General features: G+C 39.9%; 1 protein-coding gene across 2 annotated transcripts; it reads right to left on the bottom strand.

Moving 5' to 3' along the window:
• Positions 1–157: 157 nt before the first annotated feature.
• Positions 158–19,681, bottom strand: cyth4a (cytohesin 4a). Of its 2 annotated transcripts, none has more exons than XM_080043164.1 (13): positions 19,622–19,681; positions 9,402–9,463; positions 9,038–9,143; positions 7,275–7,341; positions 5,626–5,744; positions 4,939–5,019; positions 4,550–4,662; positions 3,854–4,002; positions 3,271–3,382; positions 3,086–3,162; positions 2,439–2,510; positions 2,087–2,235; positions 158–746 (listed from the first exon to the last, which is right to left on the bottom strand). In XM_080043164.1, the coding sequence occupies exons 3-13, from the start codon at positions 9,073–9,075 to the stop codon at positions 671–673; spliced, it is 1,053 nt and encodes a 350-aa protein (XP_079899290.1). In that variant the 5' UTR covers positions 9,076–9,143; positions 9,402–9,463; positions 19,622–19,681; the 3' UTR covers positions 158–670. The 2 variants fall into 2 exon arrangements, with proteins under 2 accessions (XP_079899290.1, XP_079899289.1); XM_080043163.1 differs by having other exon boundaries at positions 9,038–9,102; positions 19,622–19,675.
• Positions 19,682–25,694: the final 6,013 nt, after the last annotated feature.

Genomic DNA, 25,694 nt, shown 5'->3' on the forward strand with positions numbered 1-25,694 from the left:
CTACTTAGTAATACAATAATGTCAAGAATATACTCAGAGTGTCTCAATAAAAGTTAACATTTGACCCAGAAACTTCCCGATGAAAGAAGAAGTGACATTGAGCGATAATGTAGCGCCATCTGCTGGAGAAAAAGCCACACAGACAGATTTAGACTAAACCAGTTTATTTAAATTATATATATATATATACTGTAATAACAATTAGTTTGATTTGTCCATCAATCAAGTCATTAATTAATATAAACATATTTCAATGTCATTTGAAAAAAATATTCAAGCTACATTACACATACTGTACAAAAAGTATTCATAAGTTAACTTTAAAAGGAGCTTATTAATGTATGTACAAAGAGTAAAAAGCATATAAGCTAACGTTTAAAAGGAGTTTAGGGACTGAATTTACATATTTCATTAAGGGAATGAAGGTAGGAAAGTAAGAACTGTACAGCTACTAGTTAACTGACCCAAAACCCCTCATGAAACATCACTTTAGGTGTAAAAAGGTGTTTGAACCCAAACCCAACTTCCTCAATTTTTTACATTTCTGTGAAATGCTGTGTGATTAGGTTTTGGTTTGCCTTTTCTCTGAACAGTCTATATGATGATTTATAGAAAAACGTGTCCATGCTGGCGCCAAACCCAGATGTGGTTTCTGCCGATGTGTGGTGTTTCAGGAAGTGTTGCTGATGAGCTTCCTCTTTCGTAGACATACCAGGTCATAGAACGGGTCCTTGGTCATACTCGCCCTGAGAGAGAGGAGTTTAGTTTAGTTTGAAACTCAGGTCATTAACAGTTAACAGTAGGAGGAGTTTTTCAATGTGTGGCTGATTGCCGCCACAGTGACTAATTCCCCTGCCCTGCTACCTGGGGCTGCAACTGATTATTATATTCATCATTGATTAAGCTTGATTGTTATTTTAATGACTGAAATTTCTAGAAATGGAAAACACTCAAAAAAGCATGAAAAAAAGTCCCAGAACCCAAGGTGACATCTTCAAACTTTTCCAAATATCAGTTGAGTCGAAGCTGTAGGCTACTATGTTTCAGCTCTAATTAGTAACTATTAGCATCTTTAAATAGCCAACAGGTTTAACAACAATATAAGAATTATCACGTTAGCGCTGTCATTCTGTGGCATGTTCACTTTTCACTCAGAAACCACAGTCACCAGCTAACCAACAATTTAATTTGAACACACAACAACCAAGTCAAACATAGAATCCTGGAAAAATACAGACCAACGGAAAATCGACCAAGAATAAATTAAAATAAGTAGTTTTGGAAAATGCTCTTAACTGCTTTCTGGTGGAGAGTGAGATGAGAAAATCAATACCACTCTCAAAATTGTTTGTTCAATATGATGCTGGAGCCAGAAAGCAGTTAGCTTAGCTTAGCTTAGCATATCCACCCACCAACATATTTAAAAGCAAGAAATAGATCCGAACATCACCTTCCGTTAAAAAGAAACTGTGGCTTTAGATTCAAACAATGACAAATGATCAGGTGATTTTATCCTGATCATCATTTGTTGCCTGTCTTAAAGGTGCAGTCAGCCATTCTCTAGAACATTTGTTGTTAAAATCACTTATTGTCCAAATCAGTGAATATCTCCTCATGATCTGTATTGTATTTGTGCGCGAAAAAAAATGTGGTGTAAATACACAGCCTAGATTCTTTTAGCTGGTATGTAAACAAAGGGTACGTAAACAAATGGCCCCACTGTAGCTAGCAACATGCCAGTTTACAGAGCCTAAGCTGTGTTAACACTAGATTTTTTTTGAACACCCACACAGAACAGACAGGTAGTGGATCGTGGGGACAATATTCACTGATTTTGACAAAAAGTTATATTGACAAGAAGTGTTCTCAAAGAATAACTGACTCCACCTTTAACTAAAGCAAGAAATAGATCATAAAATAACCTCCTGTAAAAATGAAACAGCGGTTTTATATTTTAGAATATTTTTTCCAGATTTCCCAGGTAACTCACGAGTTCCAGTTCACAACGTCTTGATAAAAACATGAGTCACATAATTGAATCGGTCACACATCGTTCCCATGTGTTTTTTCCGACAGCATTTCTCACCTGATTGCGTCTATCCAGGTGTCCCTCTCCTCCGCGCTGGCTGCACTCAGCTTATAGGACTGGTGTTTACCCTGCACCACGCGCCCTTTGTTCTCCGTCTTGCAGGCCTTGATCTTTTGTCCTTTGGGGTTATATAGCTCCAGACAATGCTGTTCAAACACACACACACACACACACACACACACACACACAAACACACAGTACGCTGTCACTTTATCCATGTTTGTTCGGTTGGTCAACTGATAGCCGCGTGACTCACACTTTTCAACACTCAATTGACAAAATCCATTCAGCAGCTGTTTCATATGGTTCATGTGTGACAGTGTGACAAATAAAGAAAATGATAATTTACCGGTTTGCTCGCGTCTTGTGGCTTCCTGACGCAGAGGTTCTCCAGAGGGATGATCCCGATTGGGTCTTTATCCTGGAGAACAAGAAGGACATTAAAGGTGGAGTCAGTGATTCTGGAGAATGCTTTTTTGCGAAATCACTTTTTTTCAAAATCAGTAATTGGTAAATGGACTTGTATAGCGCTATATCTCCGTTTATCACAGATAGCGCTTTACATTGTTTTTGTACACATTCACCCAGTCACACACACATTCATACACCGATAGCAGCAGCTACCACGCAGGGTAGGCTTAGCACTAGGGTGCTAAGCTAACTAAGCTAACTATCGGGAGCAATTCGGGGTTCAGTGTCTTGCCCAGGGACACTTCGACATGTGGCGGGGAGACGGGGGATCGAACCGCCGACCCTGCACACCAGAGGCGAACTCCCTACACACTTCGCCACTGCCGCCCCAATGATTATCTCCTCACAACTACCTGTTCGTACAGTGCGTTGAAAAAAAAAATGTTAATACACAGCCTAGGCTCTGTATATGGACATGTTGCATACTGTGGTGGACCCCTTTGTTTACATACAGTACCAGTTTACAGAGCCTATGCTGTGTATTAACACTGGATTTGTATGAAGGCAGAAATAATTAAAACTTACTGTGGTGTATTCAAAGTAGTACAAGCAGCTGTCCGTCAGAATAAACCACCTCCTCTTCCAGGTTTTAACTCGGCCACCTACAACACAGAAAACTAAAAGTCAGACCCCAAAATAAAAATTAGTAGGACACATACTTTGCTTCACTGTAATCTCCTCTAAAAGTCTGTACGATTGCTCCATCTCACCCATCTTCAGGAGCCATCCTTCTCTGTCCGGGTTAAAGAACGTCAGCGTGAGGTCGTTCCCATCATCCTCTGGGATTTTGAACGGCTCGCTGCGGATGCTCGCGTACAGTTTCTGGAAGACAAAATCAAGACAGAAGAGGACCTCAGTTTCAACGTAACATACATTTTCTAATAATGGAATTGAAATAGAAATTTCTCCAAATTGATATTCAACCTGTCTTTGCAAAATGTCAAAATGCATTGTGGAAAAAAGGGAAAAATAATAATTAGCAGTCCCCCAGCATTTGACGCTGATAATAGCGACATATCTCATATCCCGATATTTTGGGGAGTCAAATGAATCAAATGATTCTCTTCAGGTTGACTAAACTCTGTCTACAGATAATAACGTCAATGCACTATATCTATCCAAACTAAAAACACATCCCAAAGGAGTTTACTTTCTTTCGAGGAAGTAAAGTTGTTGGGGGTATGTAACTTTACTTTGGTCCCAACAGCTTAATTAGGGGGATTTTGAGCAGGACATTTTTTATTTCCTTTTAATTAGTGTGGTGGGACGTTAGTATTAGTGTAAGCAACCGACCGTGAGCAGCTCGGCGGGCAGGTCCTCCCCGTGGTTGATCCCTCGGTTCATGGTCACAAAGCGCTGCAGACTGGGCTTGTCTTTCACGTTGGGGTTGTGGAGACTCGTGTTGAGCATGATGATGGAGAAAGACAGGATGTAGCATGTGTCTGTAAGGCAAGGCGAGGCAAGGCAATGCATTTGTATAGCACAATTCAAAGAGGTCATTGCAAAAACAAACAGAAACCTATTATAATTTGACTTCAATGGACGGTTCTCTGCATGCCCTCTTTGCATGGGTCAACTCTCTCTCTCCAAATCTGTCTAACAAAAGCCAAATATAGCTGTATTTTTTCTTTAAAAGGCTGTGTTGAACAGGAATGTCTTAAGACCTGTAATACACACGCAACACATCCATGGAACCACAGTGAGTTTCCTTCAGCTGTGTCAATGGCAGCCATTAAAAATAATAGGATTCTTTGAAAACTGCCTGAAAGCTCGTATTGAAAAACGTTTTCGCTGTGATCAATGAAGCAGAGATATGGCTTTTACTCATGTTTTTGTTGAAAGAAAATTAATTCTCCTTAACAGCGCATAACCTTTCTTGCAGTTTTTTTTTTCTTAATGTATGAAATTAATGACACAGTGACAAAAACTTTTTAATTGGCCTGTTAGAGTGAATCAGGCGCGACTAAGCCTAAGCTTTTGTGTTTGTACCCGTGGATTGGAAGACCCCGGGGTTACAGTCACAGTAGCGAGTTGCAAACGCCTCCATCATTCTGTCGATCTTCTGAGCTTCTCCCGGGAGACGGAAGCTCCACAAAAACTGCCTGCAAAGACACACACACACACACACACACACACACACACACACACACACACACACACACACACACACACACACACACACACACACACACACACACACACACACACACACACACACACACACACACACACACACACACACACACACACACACACACACAGTCAAGAAGTTTTCATCAGAAAAACAAGACTAAAGGTGAACGCTGCTGCAATATTTCAAGCAGACTTTCACTCTTCTTTGCGTAGAGTTATTGTAGTTAGTATGGTGAGAAACAAACCTCAACGCCTGCACCAGATTCAGGTCTGAGAATTCATGCAGGTCCACGAAGGCTTTCAGTACCTTCAGGTGCATTTCCTCCCTGTATACAAATCGAGAAAATAATCATCGAAAACTTGAGGTGGTAAAATAAGTGATGGAACACAAGTAAGTATAGCTATGACTTAATACACGGGAGCTTGGACTGTTCACTTGCATCCTTTCAGTAGCAGCTCCAACAGTAAAAAGCTGCTTACACATGGATACATCAGGGTTAACAATCTAATGATATCACATGTTATTATATCAGTCATGGGAAAAAAATTACTGCTGATATTTTAGGCACATTTCGCCAAAATACCTTTGTGCATTTGCTATATTTTTCTTTTAAAGGAGTATTTTTACATTGGTTACATTTGTACTTTCTCTATATAAGGGATCTGTGTCTCACATACTACTGCTATCTTCTATTCAGTCATACATGCTAGCTGTAGTTTGGTCTGGCTGTGTGAGATCTGTTGAGTGGTCTTTTGTACCTATAAATACTTTTCTGCTTTATCGTTATCCTCTATAGCTCCTCATCAAGCCTTCCAAGGTAGCTGTCTCTTTCAAAATGACATAAGTGGTGGCATCAGAGTATACTTATAATCAAAAGCTATAGTCACAATCACATGTTACTGAGTGCAAAGCGTTTTTGTGAGTTCTGTACCTTTCTCCCAGGAAGTTTCCGATGGCTGTCTTGTTCAGTCCTTCCTCTTTGTAGAGAAACTCTGCGACAGACTGAGCTCTCCATTCCAACAGCTCGTTCTCAACCAGATAATGGACGCCCTGAAGTTAGGACGGGGAATTTGGTAAGAAAAAGTGTTTGAAAACTGGGAGCGAAATGTGCATGTTTACACAAAGAAACGTGTGTTTTATGTGATGTAGAACAGTCTGTTCATGCATTAAATCGAAGGTTTAAAGCTATAGTGTGTAACTTACGTCGCCCCCATGAGGAATTCTGAGTAATTACAACAACACTGTCTGTACATCTACATGAGCTAAGCCTTCGGAGATCCCGCATGGGCTTTATACCTACGGCTGTACGTCCAGGTACGTACAGGTAAAAATGTGGCCGCTTCTTGGGAATTTTCTGAGCTCCTGCACCAGTGTCTTGGGGGGGGTGGGGGAGGGAGGGGGCACCAGTTTGTAAACGCTGCCATACTGAGAAATACAGAGAGAGTTTTGTGGAGCTGATAGTCTTAATAGAATTGTAACTTGTTTGGCGATGGCTTGAATGTAACCGACATTCCTTTATGAAAAAGTAAGTTACGCACTATAGCTTGAAAGTGTTTTTTCTAATGTGTTTAATATCAAGTTTCAGTTAAAATATCCAAAAGCTCTGAAGGCTGATTGGTACGTCATATCACACATTTAAAAAAGTTTTTTTCTTTTTCTCCATTTCAGTCACTCAGGTCCTTAATCAACAGGGCAGAGGATGAGAACGGAGGTTGAATGAATATTGCATGCTGCCGTCTCTAAAACCTCAAAGGGTCTTAAAAGGTCTAAATGCTCAAAAATCCTGACCCTCTCGTCTGAGTGCTTACACGCCTGCTGCTGCGTGGGTCTCCAAATCAATTGCACTTAAAAGACACTCTTGAACCCAGAGAAGTTTCTAAACTTTTTTAATTCGCCCACTCGAGCGTGCAGCAGCCGACCTGGGCGCCCAGCAACCACCGGCCGAGGGGACTCAGAATGTAACCGCGGACGCACGCAGAGAGGAAGGAACCAAGAAAAAAAAAGAATGGAGGTATGAAGTAGCGCTTTCTACCCCACTTCAGGGAACAGGATGTGGTTTTTCTCGCTATTCACTCGTCTGTGACTGTGTCTGTCTGTGCACAGTTTGCATTAATGCACAGCACACACACACAGACACAGACACACACACACTCAACGCTTAAATCCAATTCCACTCTGTGTGACTTAACTCCGGTTTTTAAATGACTGTTGACCTTCAGATCCAGTGACTTTCACCTACTGTACCTTTAACTGTGTCTCAGACAAACATTGGCTCTTGAATCCAAACAGTCGAATCAAATGGCAATGCAGCATGTCAGGAGCAATAAAGGCAATATAACACGCTTGGACATGTATGGGGACTTTGCTAAGGTAGCGTTTCAAAGCTGCACAAATACTGTATGCTGCAGGTCACACTAGAGTCCGCTAAAATTACAAATAACAATACTTTTCTGACCTTGACAGCATTGATACACTACCACAACATCTGATACCTTAAGACCAAAAAATCAACTGGAACTATAGACAATAACTCTTCTTTTTTTGTTTACCGTACATTAAAATATTACAATAGAAACTCACTTTTTTGGGATCCATGTTGAATTTCTTTTTCCCCCGTATGAATCTTCTGTTCCTCACGTCAGTTTTACTGTGACCAAAGTAAAACATCAAAATGTTATTGTATAATACAATACATACACTTTATCAAATACTCAGTTAATGTTCTTTTCAATTACAAATTAAACTTCAAATAAGAGTTGTTCAAAATAACATTGTTTCCTTGTGTGAATAATAGGCTTTACGACAACACATTAGACGGCTTACTGAATTTCTTCTTTTATGTAATATTTATATAACTTGTTTGGTCTTGAAGGTTGGGTGTATTTAAATGCATGTGTGCACAAATAAAGAAATGTCAACCTCTAAACAATAGACTCAAAATGATGCCAAGCAGTTTAAAAAACAAAATGATTCATGAGCCAATGCTATAAAATAAAAAGAAACACAAAATTCTCACAATTAAAAGTTTGAACAAGAAAATATTTGGTATTTTGAATTGATATTGAATCATCCTGTATCGAATACATTTCCTCACGATCAATAAATAACTCAAATAAACTCATCAGAACATGTCCACGTTGTCCTCCATATTTTATCAAGTGTTGTGTGTTTGGGTGTGTGGAGTGTTGGTGTGTGGGCAGCAATTCTGTGAAACTGTGGTTATTATGCCAGTAATACAGTCGTAGCAAAAAGCAGTGTCACGCCACTCACATACTGTTATCATATCTGAAAGCAGCAACAAAAAGCAACAGGAAGTCCAAATATGTCCACGCACCAATTACAGAAATGTTGCACAATGTTCTCTCTTCAATGTCTCTGTGCTCAGTAACTGTGTTTGTTATGCACATAGTTGCAGAACATTACAAAATGTTCTCCTACGTTACTCTGTACACATGCCAATTGTTTATTAGTGATTATGTAAATTCAAATCATACTTCTGCAGTTGCTTGGGGGTATGTGGAAACAGTGTGCATATCCTCAACTCATTAAAAAAGTCAATTAAAGTTTTAATTAAAAAGAAAAACTTTAAAGCCATATTGTTGAGCTATAACACCTTAACACCATGTATTGAGAATGTGTGAAACTTAGTTCTTAGGAGAAGTTGAAATGGTTAGCCTAAAGTCATGGATAGATCATTGATAAAGATGGATACAAGTATTGATAAACAGTTGAATAAGTTAGTTAGCAAAGAGTGATAGATACAGTTGAAATGGTAATCTAAATGAATAGAAATAGCATTAAAAAACAAAGGACCTGAAAAAGTAACTGACACAGAGTTGAAATGCTAAAAGTAATGGATCATCTGTGTAAATTGTAAGCTAAGGATGGATAAACAGTTGAAATTCATAGCAAAAGAAAATAATGGGTGAATGGTTAAAAGCCGATTGAATAGTGTGTGCAGTATATATGGTAGGCCTTTATAATATTAAGCTTTAAGTAATGGATAAATGGCTGAAATATATGGGCATGTGGGTACAAAAAGGTCAGGAACCAATATATAAGAAGCATTTTCATGTATGAAGCGTATACACATCAGCTTGAAAGGGTTTAAGTAGCTGGCTTTAAGATTCTTAGCACTGGCAGAGGCTGCATTGAAACAATTTTGACTTCTGACTCAAGCAAATAAAAACGGCAATAACCCTGCTTGAATGACTTTGTCAAAGTGTACGGAGTGGGAGTGTGAACTGCCATATAGTGGAGTGGAGGGGTCACTTAAATAAGAGGAAGAGGTTGTACACTGACTCATAGCATATAGCTTGCTTCATAGCTTTGCTCATACTCACTTCTGCTGTTTGGCTTCAGGTCTGCGGATCTCTGGCATGACGTGGTTGATCTCTAGCCTTAGCTTCTGTTGAGAAAGAGAGCAGTGTGCGATGTAATATGGGGCACCTGTTGTTGGATCAAATTGTACACGGTTCAGTGGACAATTAGCCCCTTACTGACAGTTATTATAAAATAACCATGGACAGTGAAAATAACTCTAACATCCTTCAAGTCTCAATTAAAAGTTGCTGAATGAAAAGGCCCCTTTTGTGTGCTGTCAAAAGGGCTCAGCTGAGGTTTTTTCCAGGAGTGGGTAGCATTGAAAAAAAGAATGACAGATTATAATGTAAAGTCCTTGGAGAGCGAATGTATTCACCACAGTACCTGGATGTCATCCTGCATCTCAGACTTGTGAATCTTGAAGGTTCCCGGGAGTTTTGGGGGAGCTGTGGGAACGAGAACAACACAGGTGCAGTTCAGAATAGAAGTGGCATTAATATTGTATGAAGCAGTCAGTTGTCATGCAGCGCTGTAGACCCGTTTTTGACAACCTCTTGCAGAATAAAATAGGATATCCTTTATTGGCATTTCTTTTATACAGTATATGCTTTATTAGACAGTTTGGAAGGACAGAGATTAAATGGGGCAGAGAGGGGAATGACATGCAGAGAATGACCGGGGCCTGATTCTAACCTGTACGCGGTACGCTGTTTTCGTGGACTGAGCCTTTCTGGGCGGGCGCTCTAGCCACCACACCACAAGCACCCCAAAAATATAATTTATTGTCATTGTACAAGTACAAATTGATTCAATGTGCAGCTTCTCTTTATCAAAAACACACATACTATGAAATATAACAGTAAAATCAATAAAAAAGGGATTTCAATTAGTAAAAGCAATAAAAAGACAATAAATATATAATGTACATGTAGTGCAAGTACTTCTTTTGGGTATTGTTTTGGATCAGGTAGATAGATCTCTTTAATTCACAGCATGCCTCAAAAGTAACCTAACCAAGTTTTTGATTTCTTTGCAATAAAGAACTTGTAGTAGCTTACAAGTTAATAAGCTGTCACAGAGCGCAGAGGCCTCACGTAAAAACCTTAAGCTTTGTTACATAATGACAAGGGCTAATCAGGGCCCTTCTTCTGACTTATGTACATCTGTTAGTGGAAGGCAGCCACTGATTGGTTCATGTAGTCATCAGTCTAGCCTCCATTCTGACCGGAGTCACCGGACCCTCCCCACTTTCTGTCTGTTAGTGGAAGGCAGCACCTGATTGGTTAATGTAGTCGTTGACGTCAACATGGATCGACAAATAAGCTCATGAGATCTGGCTGGTCTCACAAGACTGAATTCAATTTCAGTTTGTGTTAATTCTTGCATCCCCTTTGGACAACAGCGGTAGTGTTTTTAGTAGGTCAGCTGTTGTTCCTGGGTGAGAGTACCCATGAAAAAGGCATTAATAAAAACTATATAAAAAAAGCATTTTTGCACTGATGGTCTCGTATGCTGTTAAAAGTAATTTTTGATTATCAGAGGAAAAATTAGTTTCAGAAATAAATACTCAAATTCTTTGAAGCTACTTTAATTGTAAGGAAGTTTTATATCACACGATAACACAATGAACAAACATATAAAAAGGGGCGCTCTTAGCTCAGGAGCGGGGGCGGCCCGGGCTCGACCCGGGTTCGATTCCAGCCCGCGGTCGTTCACTGCATGTCACTCCCCTCTCTGCCCCGTTTCAACTCTGTCTCTACACTATCAATAAAGCATAAAAATGCAAAAAAAAAAAATATATATAAAAGGAAACTCTTAATGCTTACAGAAATAAAACTATTGAGAAGAAATATAGTGAGAGTTTTTAGTGACATTTTATTTTTAAATCAAGCCCAACCGTTGTTTCGTTTTTTAATTTTTTTGTGGGAGGAAACCGGAGCACCCGGAGTAAACCCACGCAGACACGGTGGAACATGCAAAGTCCTGACGCATAGAGAACCAGTTTGCTTCTGTGTGTGAGGACTAAATACTTACCCTTTGTGCAGCCCTGTGGACTGATATGGACAGCTTTAGTGTGTTATTAGGCTGTTACGGGGTACTTTTACACCTGCTGCTTTTATTTGTGGCGGTGTCTAGGCGTGATACATTTCTTAAACCGTCTCCAAAGAGAAGGCTTCTCTTTTTTGTGGAGTGTTAGGGGGTTATGGGTTAGGGTTGTGGTAATTTTTAGTGAATCTTGGGGCAGATTGGTCGTTGGGGTCTCCTGAAGTGGATTCTCTGCCTTTTTAGGTGGTTTCGGGGCTTCCATTTGTGAAGCTTGTTTGGGAGCTTGTAGTTGTGGCTGGACGGCCTCTGAAGCATCTGTGTTTGAGATGTCTCCACAGTTTTTTGCCAGGTGGGACTCAGTGGCTTTAACTTTATTGAGCTCACACATTTGGAGCTTGAGCTCTTTCACCTTCTCCTCCAAAGCCTTATTCAGCTTAGTTAATTCTAGCTGCTGGCTGTAGACATTGTTTAAGGTCTTTCTCTGCTTGACTTTCAGCTTGTCCATCTCTTTCATAAGGGCCTGGTTTTCCTCTCTTAGGTTGTGAATCAGGTTCAAATCCTTGGAAACCACTTTTTGAAACTGCTGCTGAAGTTGATCCATTGCCGTTTCAAGGCTGTCTGGCACCTGCACATCCTGAGGTACAATGGACTTTGAAAGGCTCATATTTGGCATTTCCAGTCTGAGCAACTGCACCTCCATCTCAAGTTCTAGCCTCATCTTGTTCTCCTGCTTCAGCCTCCTCCCAACCACCTGTAAGTTGGACTTTTCGACGGAGAGCTCATGTTCCGCCGCAATCCGCAATTTGATTTCCTCTTGAACTCTGCAAGTTGTGGTTTGCAGGCTCTTCCTAAGGCGTTTTAAAGAGAGCACCATTTCCACAGCCTGCGCATTTTGGTGATCCCAGCTCATGGCACCTGATGGAGTTGTTTTCTCAGTTAAATTGTTCTTAATTTCCATTGCTCTTAGAGTTTTAAAGTTAATGTTCTAAAGTTTGTTCAGTACTTGACGTCTCTGGAACAATGTGTTGTCTCAGGTCCTGTCGGTTCTGAAGTGTCTGAGTCCTTGGTAAGTTCTTGCAACAGCAAACATTCTAAATGCCTTTGATGTACGTGTGACATCACGTGATGTATTTCTTTGTGACATCATTTTACCTCTGCGAGTTTTTAAATTTTGATACATTCTATTGTTTTTCAAACATGGTTAATTCCTTTGATCTAATGGAATGATTAAAGCACAACTGTTATCCAAATATGAAGACAATGGCCGCCACACAATCAGCATTCAAAACATTGAATCAGTCCAATACTGATGAAATGGCACAACAACTATATGGAAATGCACTTATGTCACACTTCACTTTGGGGAAGCTGAGGGCAAGATGGCAGCTGGAAAGTTTGGTGTGCTTGTGGTGTTTTTAGCATACATTTTTATTCAAACCCTTTTAGACACTGGACCTAAAATTGGGGTGGAAGGGCATTTACAAAGCTTTTGTGCCCACACAAACACACTTTCACATATAAAACAGTTTGGTTATGGCAAGAAAATCCTCATGGACACTTTCCTCTACCCATGCTGGTATTCAACAAACCTGGCTACAAGCGGCATGTTAACGGCAGAAAGTTCATCATTTGCATCTGCCTGTTACTATCTGGGGATATACATCAATGCCCGGGTCCGATGCCGGAGTTTGGACGGAGAGATACGATCGCAAAAAGTCCCACGACAGGTGCGATGGTTTGCACTAGTCATCCAAACAATGGGAACCAACTTCTGTCCATTTTCCCTGAAGGAAGTGGGAGCGCATGTGGAGACGCCGGGAGACGCAGCGAAGATCCGACACTGGGAGATGCGATCCTCGGGCAGCGTGATACTGAGCAGGCCACATTGGATTGTCGGACTCCCCTTGGGCAGTCACTCGTGGAGGAAATGGAGAGCGCGGGCAAAGAGAGGCCGAGCGTGGATTCTTCCCTGTCTGCGAGAGGACTACACCTGCTTCATCTCAACGTAAGAAGCCTTCTACCAAAAATCACCGAGATCCGACACCTTAGCAAAAGTAGAAAGGTGGGAATCTTTTGTTTGACTGAAACATGGCTGGACGACTCCGTTGAGGATGCGGAAGTTGAATCAGATAACTATTTGATAATTAGGAGAGATCGCAACCGCAAGGGCTGAGGAGTGTGCATTTATGTGAGATCGGACATTGGTTTTAATCACAGAACAGACTTGTATAGCGATCAGATTGAAGCGGTGTGGTTAGATATTTTGCTACCTAAGAGTAAGCCTATACTTATCGGTGCATGTTACAGACCGCCTGATCGAACCCATTTTTATGATTTTTTAGAAGAGCTTTGCTCAAAGAGTATTGGTTTTGTTAAATCTGAAGTTATCATGATGGGAGATTTTAACACTGATATTCAGAAACGGGATGTTTCCGGGTATAAAGCACTGATTAACTTTTGTCGTTCTTTTTGTTTACATCAGCTGATTAATGAACCAACACTTGTGTTCCACTACCCAAACCACGATTGACCTCGTTCTAGTTTCAGATAAATCTAGGATAGCAGAGAGTGGGGTTATAAATTATGGGCTGAGCGACCATTCTATTATTTTCTGTACTAGAAAGATCAAGAAAGCAGTTTTTAACGTGCATTCTTCTATTAAAACCCGGTCACTAAAAAGGTATACCAAAGAAGCACTATATGACTGTTTAAAGCAAATCTAATGTACGGCAATGCATGGATGTGGATTGAGCATGGTGCTCATTTAAATGTATGTTTTAGAAGCTGTTGATAAAGTAGCCCCATGTAAAGAAATTAGAATAAAACAGAGGACAGAACCCTGGGTAAATGATGACATCCAATTATTAGGCAATTAGAGCAAGAAATAGCAAGTATGGTCAATTCAAGTTAAAAAAGGATGAGCAGAGTTGGACTGATTATAAAAAGGCGAGAAATGAAGTTAACAGATTAGTGGTTCATACTAATAAAATAGCTGAATATAGAAATGACTCAGGAAAGCTATGGAAATCCCTCAAGCAGCTTGGCTACAGTAAAAAAATGAAAACCAAAAACACTAACATCACTCTAAATCTTGGTAATAATATTACATCAGAGAAGGAGAAAGTAGCAGATGGCTTTAATAAACATTTTTCATCTGTTGCCAGCAAGCTTGTGGATAAGCTAACTGGCCTGACTGGTCAATATGGTGAAAGCCATGTGCGAGATTATTACCCCGGAATTCCACTGGCTGCGGGTGCGGTGTCCAACGGTTTTGCTCCGTGCCTCACGTCCGGCAATACCCACCTGCTCCGTTTTCAAACCAGCACGGCCAGCTCCGCTGAACTGCTGGGGTTGCGAGAACGAGGAGTTCCCGCGGTAATAAAAGTGACGGGCGATCGCTCTTGATAATATGATTCTCCTATAATATGGTATTTACACAACAACGAACGCACGGAAGGTTATTGTTCCCATCCGAACGAGTAAAAGGACAGTTTTGAGAATGTCACCTGCAGTGAACACCGAGTGTCTTATTTTGAAAATTAACCGGAGGTTTTATTGTTTTGTCGGCGCCTGTGTTCCTGTCTATCTCGATGTGTTCTGTGCTAAATTGATGCGGTGAGCTCCGGCATCCGGCAGAAATAGAAGCAGTGCGAATTTCACCGGAGAGCTGGAGCAGCAGCGGAGTAGAGAGACGGCGCAGCGGCCGTGGTGGAAACTCACCCACTGACTGCTCTTAATTGTATTTTTGTTTCTGCCGTGCTGGAGCGGAGAAGGACCGGAGACGCAGCCGGTGGAATTCGGCCTTTACTCTCAGTTAGGGATTCAGACGGGTGGCTTCCTCTTTGGAAAGGTGTCTGAGGCACATGTTCTTGAGAAGCTCCAAAGGCTAGATTGCTCTAAAGCCACAGGATTAGACTCTATTCCATCACAGTTCCTAAGGGATGCTACGGAGATCATTACCCCATGCATCACTCATATTGTAAACAGTTCTATAGAACAAGGGCATTTTCCAAATGATCTCAAGATTGCCAGAGTGATTCCGCTTTATAAGAAAGGGAGTAAACTGGACCCTGGCAACTATAGACCTGTCTCTATTTTGAGTAGTCTGTCAAAAAGCATCGAAAAGATAATTTTTGAACAAATTGACAAATACGTATCTTCACAAAATATACTTTATGAGTTCCAATCTGGCTTCCGTAAATCTCATTCTACAGATTAATTTTTACTGCTTCTAACTGATTTCATTAAAAAAGGGGTGGATAATGGTCACTTCTGTAGCATGGTCATGTTAGACCTACAGAAGGCCTTTAATACGGTTGACCATTGCGTTTTATTGTATAAATTAAAAGCCATGGGTTTTAGTGACTTAGCACTGAAATGGGTGGGCTCCTATCTGGAGAATAGAACGCAGGTGGTGGACATTGGGGGTACAATGTCTCAACCACTAAGCATGGTCTGTGGGGTTCCTCAAGGGAGTGTTTTGGGGCCACATTTCTTACTTTTATATATAAATGACCTAAAGTCTGTTTGTTCTTGTAATCTTTTTTTATATGCAGATGACTCTGCGCTGGTAGTTTCTCACAAAGATAAACATTTTATTGAAAGAACACTTTCTGCAGAACTTGTAACTGTTAGCAGGTGGATGTCTGACAACAAGTTATCACTTCACATGGGGAAAACTGAGTCCATATTGTTTGGATCAAAAATGTAACTGAAAAAAGCCTCGGATTTTAAGGTTTTAGCTGGAGACTCTGAAATTACATCCAAGGAATCAGTCAGTTACCTTGGCTGTGTTTTAGATAGTAACTTATCTGGTGTAGGTCAGGCTCAAAAGGCAATCACCAAAATAAATCATAGAATCAGTTTTTTGGCCAGAATTTCAAAGTTTCTGGATCAAAGAACAATGTTAATTTTAGCAGGAGCTTTAATTCAGCCTTATTATGATTATGCGTGTGGCTCATGGTACAGTGGCGTCACGGTGCATTTGAAACATAAGCTTCAGACCTCGCAAAATAAGTTGGTTAGGCTTATTTTTGACCACCCCATGAGAACTCATCTTGAATCTTCCCACTTTGAGAGGTTGGGTTGGTTGAAAGTAGATGATCGTGTATCTCAGATACAACTGTGTATGGTACATAGGATTGTAAATGGGGATGTTCCCAAATATTTTAGAAACTATTTTAATCGAGTAAGTGAAGTTCACAGGCATTCCACTAGGGGTAGCTCTACTGATTTTGTACCCCCCAGAGTGAAGACTAACATGGGAAAGGATTCCTTTTTTTATGCTGGAGCTACACTTTGGAATAGGTTACCCGGTACACTCAAGTTAGTCAGGAATTAAGGCAGTTTTAAAAAGGCCCTGAAAAAATGACTTGGACGCCATAATTAGGCTTGTCTTAATGGTGGTCAGTGTTATGTGTGTGATTTTTATGTATTCTGTACATTTTGTGTATGTTGATGTATGATTTGCTGCTGCTTGCCCTCTTCTCCTGCCCAAATCAGGGACCACAATGGAAATAAGCCTTCGGGCTTTTTTGTGTCTATCCCTGGCTATTTTATGTATTTTAATGTGTGACAGAGTGCTGTTCATGTTTTTATATCAAAATGGTCAAATAAAATCATTCATTCAATCATTCATTCATTCACTATGAGGACTTTTTGTCTTAGGGCGGCTGTGGTATGAAGTGACTCTTGCTGATTTAAAAGTGTTGTTTAATGTTTAAAATTAAAATAGAATAAAAGTGACAAGCAGGGACACTGGCGGCCATTTTGTTTACATTTGGATAACAGGTTGTGCTTTAATCATTCCATTAGATCAAAGGAATTAACCATGTTTGAAAAACAATAGAATGTAACTTGGCAACAGAACTAAAAAAACTCTGGTAGGTAGAATGATGTCACAAAGAAATACATCACATGATGTCACAAAGAAATCAAAGGCATTTAGAATGTTTGCTGTTGCAAGAACTTACCAAGGACTCAGACACTTCAGAACCGACAGGACCTGAGACAACACATTGTTCCAGAGACGTCAAGTACTGAACAAACTTTAGAACTTTAACTTTAAAACTCTAAGAGCAATGGAAATTAAGAACAATTTAACTGAGAAAACAACTCCATCAGTTGCCATGAGCTGGGTTCACCAAAATGCGCAGGCTGTGGAAATGGTGCTCTCTTTAAAACGCCTTAGGAAGAGCCTGCAAAAAACGACTTGCAGAGTTCAAGAGGAAATCAAATTGCGGATTGCGGCGGAGCATGATCTCTCCGTCGAAAAGTCCAACTTACAGGTGGTTGGGAGGAGGCTGAAGCAGGAGAACAAGATGAGGCTAGAACTTGAGATGGAGGTGCAGGTGCTCAGAATGGATTTAACCAATATGAGCCTTTCAAAGTCCATTGTACCTCAGGATGTGCAGGTGCCTGACAGCCTTGAGACAGCAATGGATCAACTTCAGCAGCAGTTTCAAAAAGTGGTTTCCAAGGATTTGAACCTGATTCACAACCTAAGAGAGGAAAACCAGGCCCTCATGAAAGAGATGGACAAGCTGAAAGTCAAGCAGAGAAAGACCTTAAACAATGTCTACAGCCAGCAGCTAGAATTAACTAAGCTGAATAAGGCTTTGGAGGAGAAGGTGAAAGAGCTCAAGCTCCAAATGTGTGAGCTCAATAAAGTTAAAGCCACTGAGTCCCACCTGGCAAAAAACTGTGGAGACATCTCAAACACAGATGCTTCAGAGGCCGTCCAGCCACAACCACAAGCTCCCAAACAAGCTTCACAAATGGAAGCCCCAAAACCACCTAAAAAGGCTGAGAATCCACTTCAGAAGACCCCAACGACCAATCTGCCCCAAGATTCACTGAAAATAACCACAACCCTTACCCATAACCCCCTAACACTCGCGCCAACACAGAAGTTTGGAGAGAAGCCTTCTCTTTGGAGGCGTTTTAAGCAATGTTTCACGCCTAGACACCACCGCAAATAAAAGCAGCAGGCATAAGAATACACGGCAACAGCCTAATAACACACACACAAGCTGTCCATATCAGTCCACAGGGCAGCACAAAGGGTAAGTATTTAGTCCTCACACACAGAAGCAAACTGGTTCTCTATGCGTCAAGACTTTGCATGTTCCACCGTGTCTGTGTGGGTTTACTCCGGGTGCTCCGGTTTCCTCCCACAAAAAATTAAAAAAACGAAACAACGATTGATTTAAAAATGAAATTCAATAAAAACTCTCACTATAGCTACATATTTCTTCTCAATAGTTTTATTTCTGTAAAGCATTAAGAGTTTTCTTAATATGTTAGTTCATTGGACAAGGTTCGTTACGTACCTCGGTTTTAAAATCAAATTTTAGATGATTCTTAATTTTAAACAAACGCGGTAGTGTTTTTAAGTTTCCAGCTGTTTTTCCTGTCTTCCCATTGTAGGGGCATTAACATTCACCCCTCTGTCGCTCTTTGCGCGTGCACCGGCAGAGAGACGTCCCTGTTTGTAGCGTTCTCTTTTCTGATTGGATATCAGGTTGTGGGATCCCAGAAAAGTTTATTAGCTGATTACATGCAGAGTGGGTGAGTGAGAGACCTGTGTTATGAAGCAGACACACTATAAGTGATCACTGTATGAATATAGAGCGATTTAACTCATATATTAGCATAAATATATCGCTCATTTCCCCTTTAATGCTGAAATTGCACTTTTATTCGAGAAAATTAAATGAGAACTTGAAACAGTATTTCTCTATATTTAAAAAAAATATATGTTTTTATACATTTTATTTGTATGTTCCATTTAATTTGAAGCACTTGCTGAATCGCTGACAGCGAACAAATGTTTAACTGTTTAAACTTAGACTCTCTCTCTCTATTTCTGTCTCTCCCCCTCTTTCTCTCTCTCTCACACACACGCACACTATGTAGTGCAGGTTTTTGTAATACAGTTGGCCAGGTTATTGTCATTGCACTTTGTGAGAATATATTTTTTGAATGAAACTGTTCTTGAGTATCGAGGTGCCTGCATAGAAGGCTTTTGAACGCCTATGCTCACTCTCAGAGACCAGCATCACAACTTTAACCTTCGGAAATTACAGAAAAGCTCAATGAATGAGCGAAAGAAAAAGGGGCTAAAAATAGATGCCTTTCTTCCTCTTTTTATTGAATAGGGTTAATTTGTAATGAAATGGCCATGAAAAGACCATTTACAATGTAATGTTAGCAGGGATGGATGATTTGCAGGATAACATTAATGAGTGAGGTTTCAGTGTTTGGTTAACAAATTATCATGTATCACAGGATTTAAATTATTAAAAAAAAAGTTGATTTAAAGAACTTTTAAATATGTGATGGAGTGATGATTTAAAGTAATTAAAAATTAAATTGTCCTTCTAAAAGCAAAACATACGACTGGATACTTTAGTCAACATCATTGAAATGCTTGTAACCCACACAATCTAAATTAAAAGCATTTCAAGTGAGTTCTACACACTAAACATAATATTCTAAATCATCTTAAAACATTGACATTTGTTTTTATAGCATTAAATAAAGGAATAATAGCGTACCTTTGCCCCAGAGGAAGCTGTCTTTTCTGCTTATGGCCATGTTGTTGATGTTGAGGAGTGTTTGTCGTCTGTACAGGAAACACATTCAACTACTGAGTGAAGAAAAATGGGCCGGCGCTGCCATTCTGAGAAGTCTGTGACACCGAGTTCACTCAACAATCTCTTACAACATTTTCGGATGACGTGCGTTTGCAAGATATTGACATGCAGTCATTTTAGCGAGTGTGTGGACATTTTCTTTTAGAAACTGAAGAAGCTAAGTCATATCCCACAACTACGTAACACAGCTACTACTATTATTACACATCTACGGTATTACAAATACAAGTTCTGCAAAAAACAACCACAACTACAAACACTGTGCTGCACATAACTACAAGAACATCATGTAATGCTTCCCAAAAGATTAGTATAAAAAATTTGACAAATAGGCACCAAAAAGGCAGGCACACAATAGAGGCCAAACAGCATTGTTCTACATAAGGCCGAAAGACATGTAATGTATACGCCATTTTGCCAACATGCTGCAATAACATTGTCTTGTTTCACCACAGTGATCAGGTAATTTGTTTTCTAAAGTGATAACTTAAAACCACTGTACCGGTAGTTGTAAAATGTAGGCCACCTGTGTACTGCAGTATATAGGCCAAACCACCATGTCATTTGTTTTTTAGAAGAAGTCAAATGTGTCGGCTTAAGCAGGAAGGAAACAAAACCTCAACAGAACGGGGCTCTTTCATTTGTAAATGTGAGGCCCCATCTAGCGGGGCTTCACATATCTCAACACTTCGGAGCGTATTATAAAGTAAGGGGCAGTCATGTTATATTCTTGTTCTTTGAAACTGGACACATATGCAGGACAAAATCTGTCTTCACTGAATTGTATTTTTGCATCAACTTTGAGGTTGTAGGTTGACAAAGAACAATGCAATTCATCAAATGTACAGTGTGTGTGTGTGTGTGTGTGTTTGAGGAGGGTTGTTCAGTGCAAAATAATTTTTAACTTTATGAGTAGGCCGGTTTGTATTTAAAGCAGGATGTTAGTCTGATGTGTGACGGATGATTAACTGTATCACGCTGAGATTTTCCAGTTGAGACAAAAGTCATAAGAACAATGTTTCTTTCATTTTGAATAAATGCTTGATAAGATTCATACATCATAATATGTTTTCCTGTCCTTTCACAATCTAAATTCTGAATCAGAGGATGGCCTGATCAAGTCTATCATTGGTCTAGTCACTGTTTGTGTGGACTGCTAACTAGATAGGGGTCAGTCCACAGCCTGGGCACTGCTGAGGTGCCCTTGAGCAAGGCAGTCACCAAACCCCTAACTGCTCTACGGTGCCAGGCCATTCACACAGACATTTGTCCATACATTAAATGCATGTGTGTTGGTCTGTTTCGTGCATGTGAGATGGGCCTGTGTGCTGTAAAAAACAACCATATAGTGAAACATGTAATTGGATAGTTGGATGAATTAAATAAGTCTGTCTGTCACATTTAATATTAATAGCTAAAAAAAAACAGACACACAAATAGACTAAAAGCGATTTGGCCGTTTTTCAAATCCAGATTTTTCTAGTCCAATGGCATTGTTGGACACATTAAAATAAGTTGTTTATGACTCTTAGATTGGATTAGTATGCTGATCTTCCCTCTTCGGGCCTTGCATCAGTCAGAAAGAAACGTGATTGCTGCACAAGTGGCCTCCAGCAGCTGTTGTGTCAAGCCAAGCAGTCTAACACACATGCAGTAAAGTCACAAGGAACAAGCATTAACCCTCAACTAGCTGCATAAATCGCAGGTGCACAAACAAGGTTCTGTATACTGACAACACCACAGCACTGAGACTGCTCTGGTTAAGGTCCTCAATGACATCCACTTAAACACAGACAGTGGCAAAAGCTCTGTATTAGTTTTATTGGATCTCAGTGCTGCGTTCGACACAGTTGACCACAGCATATTGCTAGATCGACTTGCAAACTGGGTTGGACTTTCTGGAACTGTGCTAAACTGGTTTGAATCATACTTAAAGGAAAGAGACTACTATGTGTCAATAGGCAATTTCACATCCGAGCGAACAAATATTACATGCGGGGTCCCCCAAGGTTCCATTCTTGGGCCTCTTCTGTTTAACATATACATGCTACCGCTAGCTCAGATTATGAACAAAAACAAATTATGCTACCATAATTATGCAGACGACACACAAATTTACATAACCATATCACCAGGAGACTATGGTCCGATTCAAGCACTAAGTAAATGCATTGAACAAATCAATGACTGGATGTGCCAAAACTTTCTTCAATTAAACAGCGACAAAACTGAAGTAATTGTCTTTGGTGCCAGGGATGAACAATCAAAAGTCAGCGCACAGCTTAAATCTGTTATGTTAGAAAGCACACACCAAGCTAGAAATCTTGGAGTAGTGATAGATTCCGACTTGAATTTCAAAAAACACATTAAATCAATTACTAAGTCAGCCTACTACCACCTTAAAAATATATCGAGAATTAAAGGGCTAATATCTCAGCAGGACTTAGAAAAACTTGTCCATGCATTTATTTTTAGTAGACTTGACTACTGTAATAGTGTCTTTGCAGGCCTTCCTAAAAAATCAATCAGACAGCTTCAGCTAATTCAGAACGCTGCTGCTCGAGTCCTCACTAGGACCAAAAAAGTAGATCACATTACCCCAGTTCTTAGGTCTTTACACTGGCTTCCTGTCACTCAAAGAATTGATTTTAAAATATCGATGATGGTCTACAAAGCCTTAAATGGTTTAGGGCCAAAATACATTACTGATCTGCTGATACGTTATGAGCCGCCCAGAGCCCTTAGGTCGTCTGGGACAGGTCTTTTAAAAGTCCCCAGAGCTAGGACTAAACAGGGAGAGGCGGCATTCAGCGTTTATGCGCCCAATGTCTGGAACGGACTGCCAGAGAGTCTGAGGTCCGCTGAGACTCTCAGCTCTTTTAAATCGGGTCTCAAAACGTTCTTGTTTCCCTTTTAACCTGTAATTTTTTTTTTTTTTTTTTTTTTTTATTTTTTTATTTTTTGGTAAAATGTTTTAATTCTTTTATTTAAATGTTGTATTTTTATCCATGTTTTAAATTTGTTCATTTTTTTTTTTTTTTTTTTTTTTTTTTTTTTGTATTTGTATTCTTTATTTGATTTTAACCCTGTGAAGCACCTTGAGTGGCCCTGTGCCTGAAATGTGCTCTATAAATAAAATTGCCTTGCCTTGCCTTGCCTTATATTGGTCATTATTGAGATGCCATCCATTCTAATTTGTCGCATCTAGAATCTTTCCTCTTGCTCAAATAGAAGTAAAAGGTGTTTTGATTTGTCATTAGGCTCCAACAATAGCAATCCTTCCCAGCCTTTCTCTGTCCCACATGCCGACACCTGACTGACATACAGTTTTACCTGAGGTGAAGGTTTGGCTTTGTATAGCGCTCCTCGTTAGCCTCCCATTCAAAGCTCCTGGTGTTTTTATGCAGTTGCCATAGTAACCTGGTATCCATAATGCAAATTCTACCTTGTCGCTTGAGAGACCTTCAGGTAACGAAGTGGAGATCTATTTACAGCCGGGGCAGGGGGGGTGTATGCAATGTGCAGATGTGACAGGATTGTTAGTCATGCGTGGTTATCGAATTTCGATGCCCTGTCATTACCAACCGAAATGCCTCAATACTTACTGATGACTACCTGATTACATATCACATAAGTGTATCATAATAAGTCTTCGCACAGACCTTGGCTGGGACCTTCCAATTATACACAATACGTTTTATGATGCTCTCTCTTTCTTTATTTCCTGCTGTATTTTCGTATGGTTCTTCATGAAGATTAACAATTAGACAACAGTAAAGTAAATTGTAGTTTCTACAGCTAAGAAAAAACCTGGACGTACAGCAGACAGCTCAGATGCGTCGACAGTGGTGATGTTATTACTCAGATTTCCTCACTGGCTGCAACAGAATTGACACACAAAAGCTTTGCACACAAAAGCATTTAGATCGATAGTCAGGCAAGGGAAAATGTAACAATGGAGATTCTTGTCAAATATAATACAACCTTAGATACCTTAAGTTAACTTTGTACCCTTGAGTAAAAAGAAATATCTTTGTGTTCATTCTGTTCACTTGCCATTGTCTATTATGCTGGGACTGTCAGAATGAAGCAGCCTGTAGAGAGAGGTCATAGCAGGTGAACAATGCAGGTGAATGGGATTCTGATAACTTGAGAGAGTCTGTTGATTGGTGGACTGGTTACTTGCTGTTGGGAATAAAAGCAATAACACTGGCTTATTCCCAGGGAAGTGCTTGTGTGTGTGTGTGTGTGTGTGTGTGTGTGTGTGTGTGTGTGTGTGTGTGTGTGTGTGTGTGTGTGTGTGTGTGTGTGCGTGTGCGTGTGTGTGTGTGTGCGTGTGTGTGTGTGTGCTCCAGATTGCACAGTGAGGATCAGTGACGTGGGTAGGGCTGATGAGGGGGAGAAATGTCCTTAAATACTCTCTTCACGCCATTCATCACACATAGTAACAAAGATATCAGCAATTTAAAAAAGTCCCCCATGTTGTGCAACATATTTTGCTGGAAATAAAAACAGGAACAAAGCACTGAGATAGTGTCTGGGAAATCACCTAAACTTACAATTGTGATTATTGTTTGATGCTATACTGCTATATTAGATTGGCAGTTGGAACCAACTTCTTTTTATATACACCGAGTGTCCTGGGGAAAGGTACCTGTTCTGGTACCTGAAGACAAAGAAGTATAATAAAATAAAAAAATACATTTTAACCTCATCCCTTGATAGTGTGGAAGACTTGAGGCAGTGGTGGATGATGCCATCTTTATTACAGTTTTTCTCAGTTGCTTTGGTGCTTTTCTCAGATCAGAATGAAAATTCTCATAACTCTTAGTTCAACCTCCGCAACATTTAGTCATTTGAGCACATCATAGTAGCAATTTCTCCTTCCTCTGAACAAATTGCAAATGCTTTTGGACATGTATCAGTTGCTTTCATACAATTATCTGCTGTTTTATAACATTGTCATTTGCTTATATCATGTCAGTCAAAATGAACTATACTTATGGATGCTGAATAGTCGTTCCCAATAAAACTAATAGTCTTCATTTCATTGCTTGAGTCATTACATACAACATTGTTGAACTAGTTATCAAATTCTGTCAAGCAAATTTTATACCTTTTCTTTGTCATAGATACTTTCCTTGCTGCATTGCAAGGGATAATATCCGTTGTGATGTAGATGAAAATATGTGGCCAGACAGACAGGAACGTCTGGATGTGCCAGAATGATTTACCTATATATGTTCAGTTACAATATGTCCTGTTATATTGTTCACATTTGTGCACAGCTCTACCAAAAGGGTGTTTTTTTATGTTTGTTCTAAATAAGTGACTGAAGTTTCTTTTTCTTTTGCACAATGCTGTAGAATTGCAAAGAGCATATACAGTAAAAATGTGAAACATACATATTCAGTGTCTTGTACTCACTTACTCCCCTAACCACAGCAATGTGCAACTTTACTGTAGTTTTCAAATGGCTGTACAAGTAGTGTATAGTGCTGTCTTGAGCATTTTCAGGTAGTGTGACCGAGTTCTGACCTTTTTTTGCATTGGAAAACACTGAGAGAATAAACTGTCATAATGAAAACATGACAAAGCCATTTGACTATCTTGTTCATAAACGATGGTGTCAAGACTTCTCATTTTGATGACACTGGCAGTTTCATTGACATGAATACTTGCTTTTGAGGAATAGACTATCCATTTTGAGCAAGTGACGTACTTTTGCAGGTTATCCACTAGGTTTTGCAGTTTGCACTAATTGTTTTGAGAAATGCACTAACTGCTGTGCCAATGTTAATAGTGATGTGAGAAAAGCACCAAAGCGACTGAGAAAAACTGTAACTAGCTTCTTGTCCTTGAAAGCCACCATAGCTTCTGTAAATTATTAGCAAGGGAGCTTTGACATCTATAATCTCACCACTAGATGACGCTAAAATTCTCCAATATTACACACTGTACCTTTAAGAGTCTG

Source organism: Ammodytes marinus, assembly GCF_949987685.1.
Source record: "Ammodytes marinus genome assembly, chromosome: 16".
Classification (NCBI taxonomy): domain Eukaryota; kingdom Metazoa; phylum Chordata; class Actinopteri; order Uranoscopiformes; family Ammodytidae; genus Ammodytes; species Ammodytes marinus.

What these genes read in the sequence shown, in the direction of transcription:
- cyth4a (XM_080043163.1), bottom strand. Translation starts at nt 19,661, where the DNA reads ATGGCCATAAGCAGAAAAGACAGCTTCCTCTGGGGCAAAG. An exon ending in CAGCTTCCTCTGGGGCAAAG is followed by an intron (nt 9,464 to 19,621) that starts GTACGCTATTAT and finishes TCGTTCCCACAG; the next exon opens with CTCCCCCAAAACTCCCGGGA. An exon ending in AATCTGGTGCAGGCGTTGAG is followed by an intron (nt 4,663 to 4,938) that starts GTTTGTTTCTCA and finishes GTGTCTTTGCAG; the next exon opens with GCAGTTTTTGTGGAGCTTCC.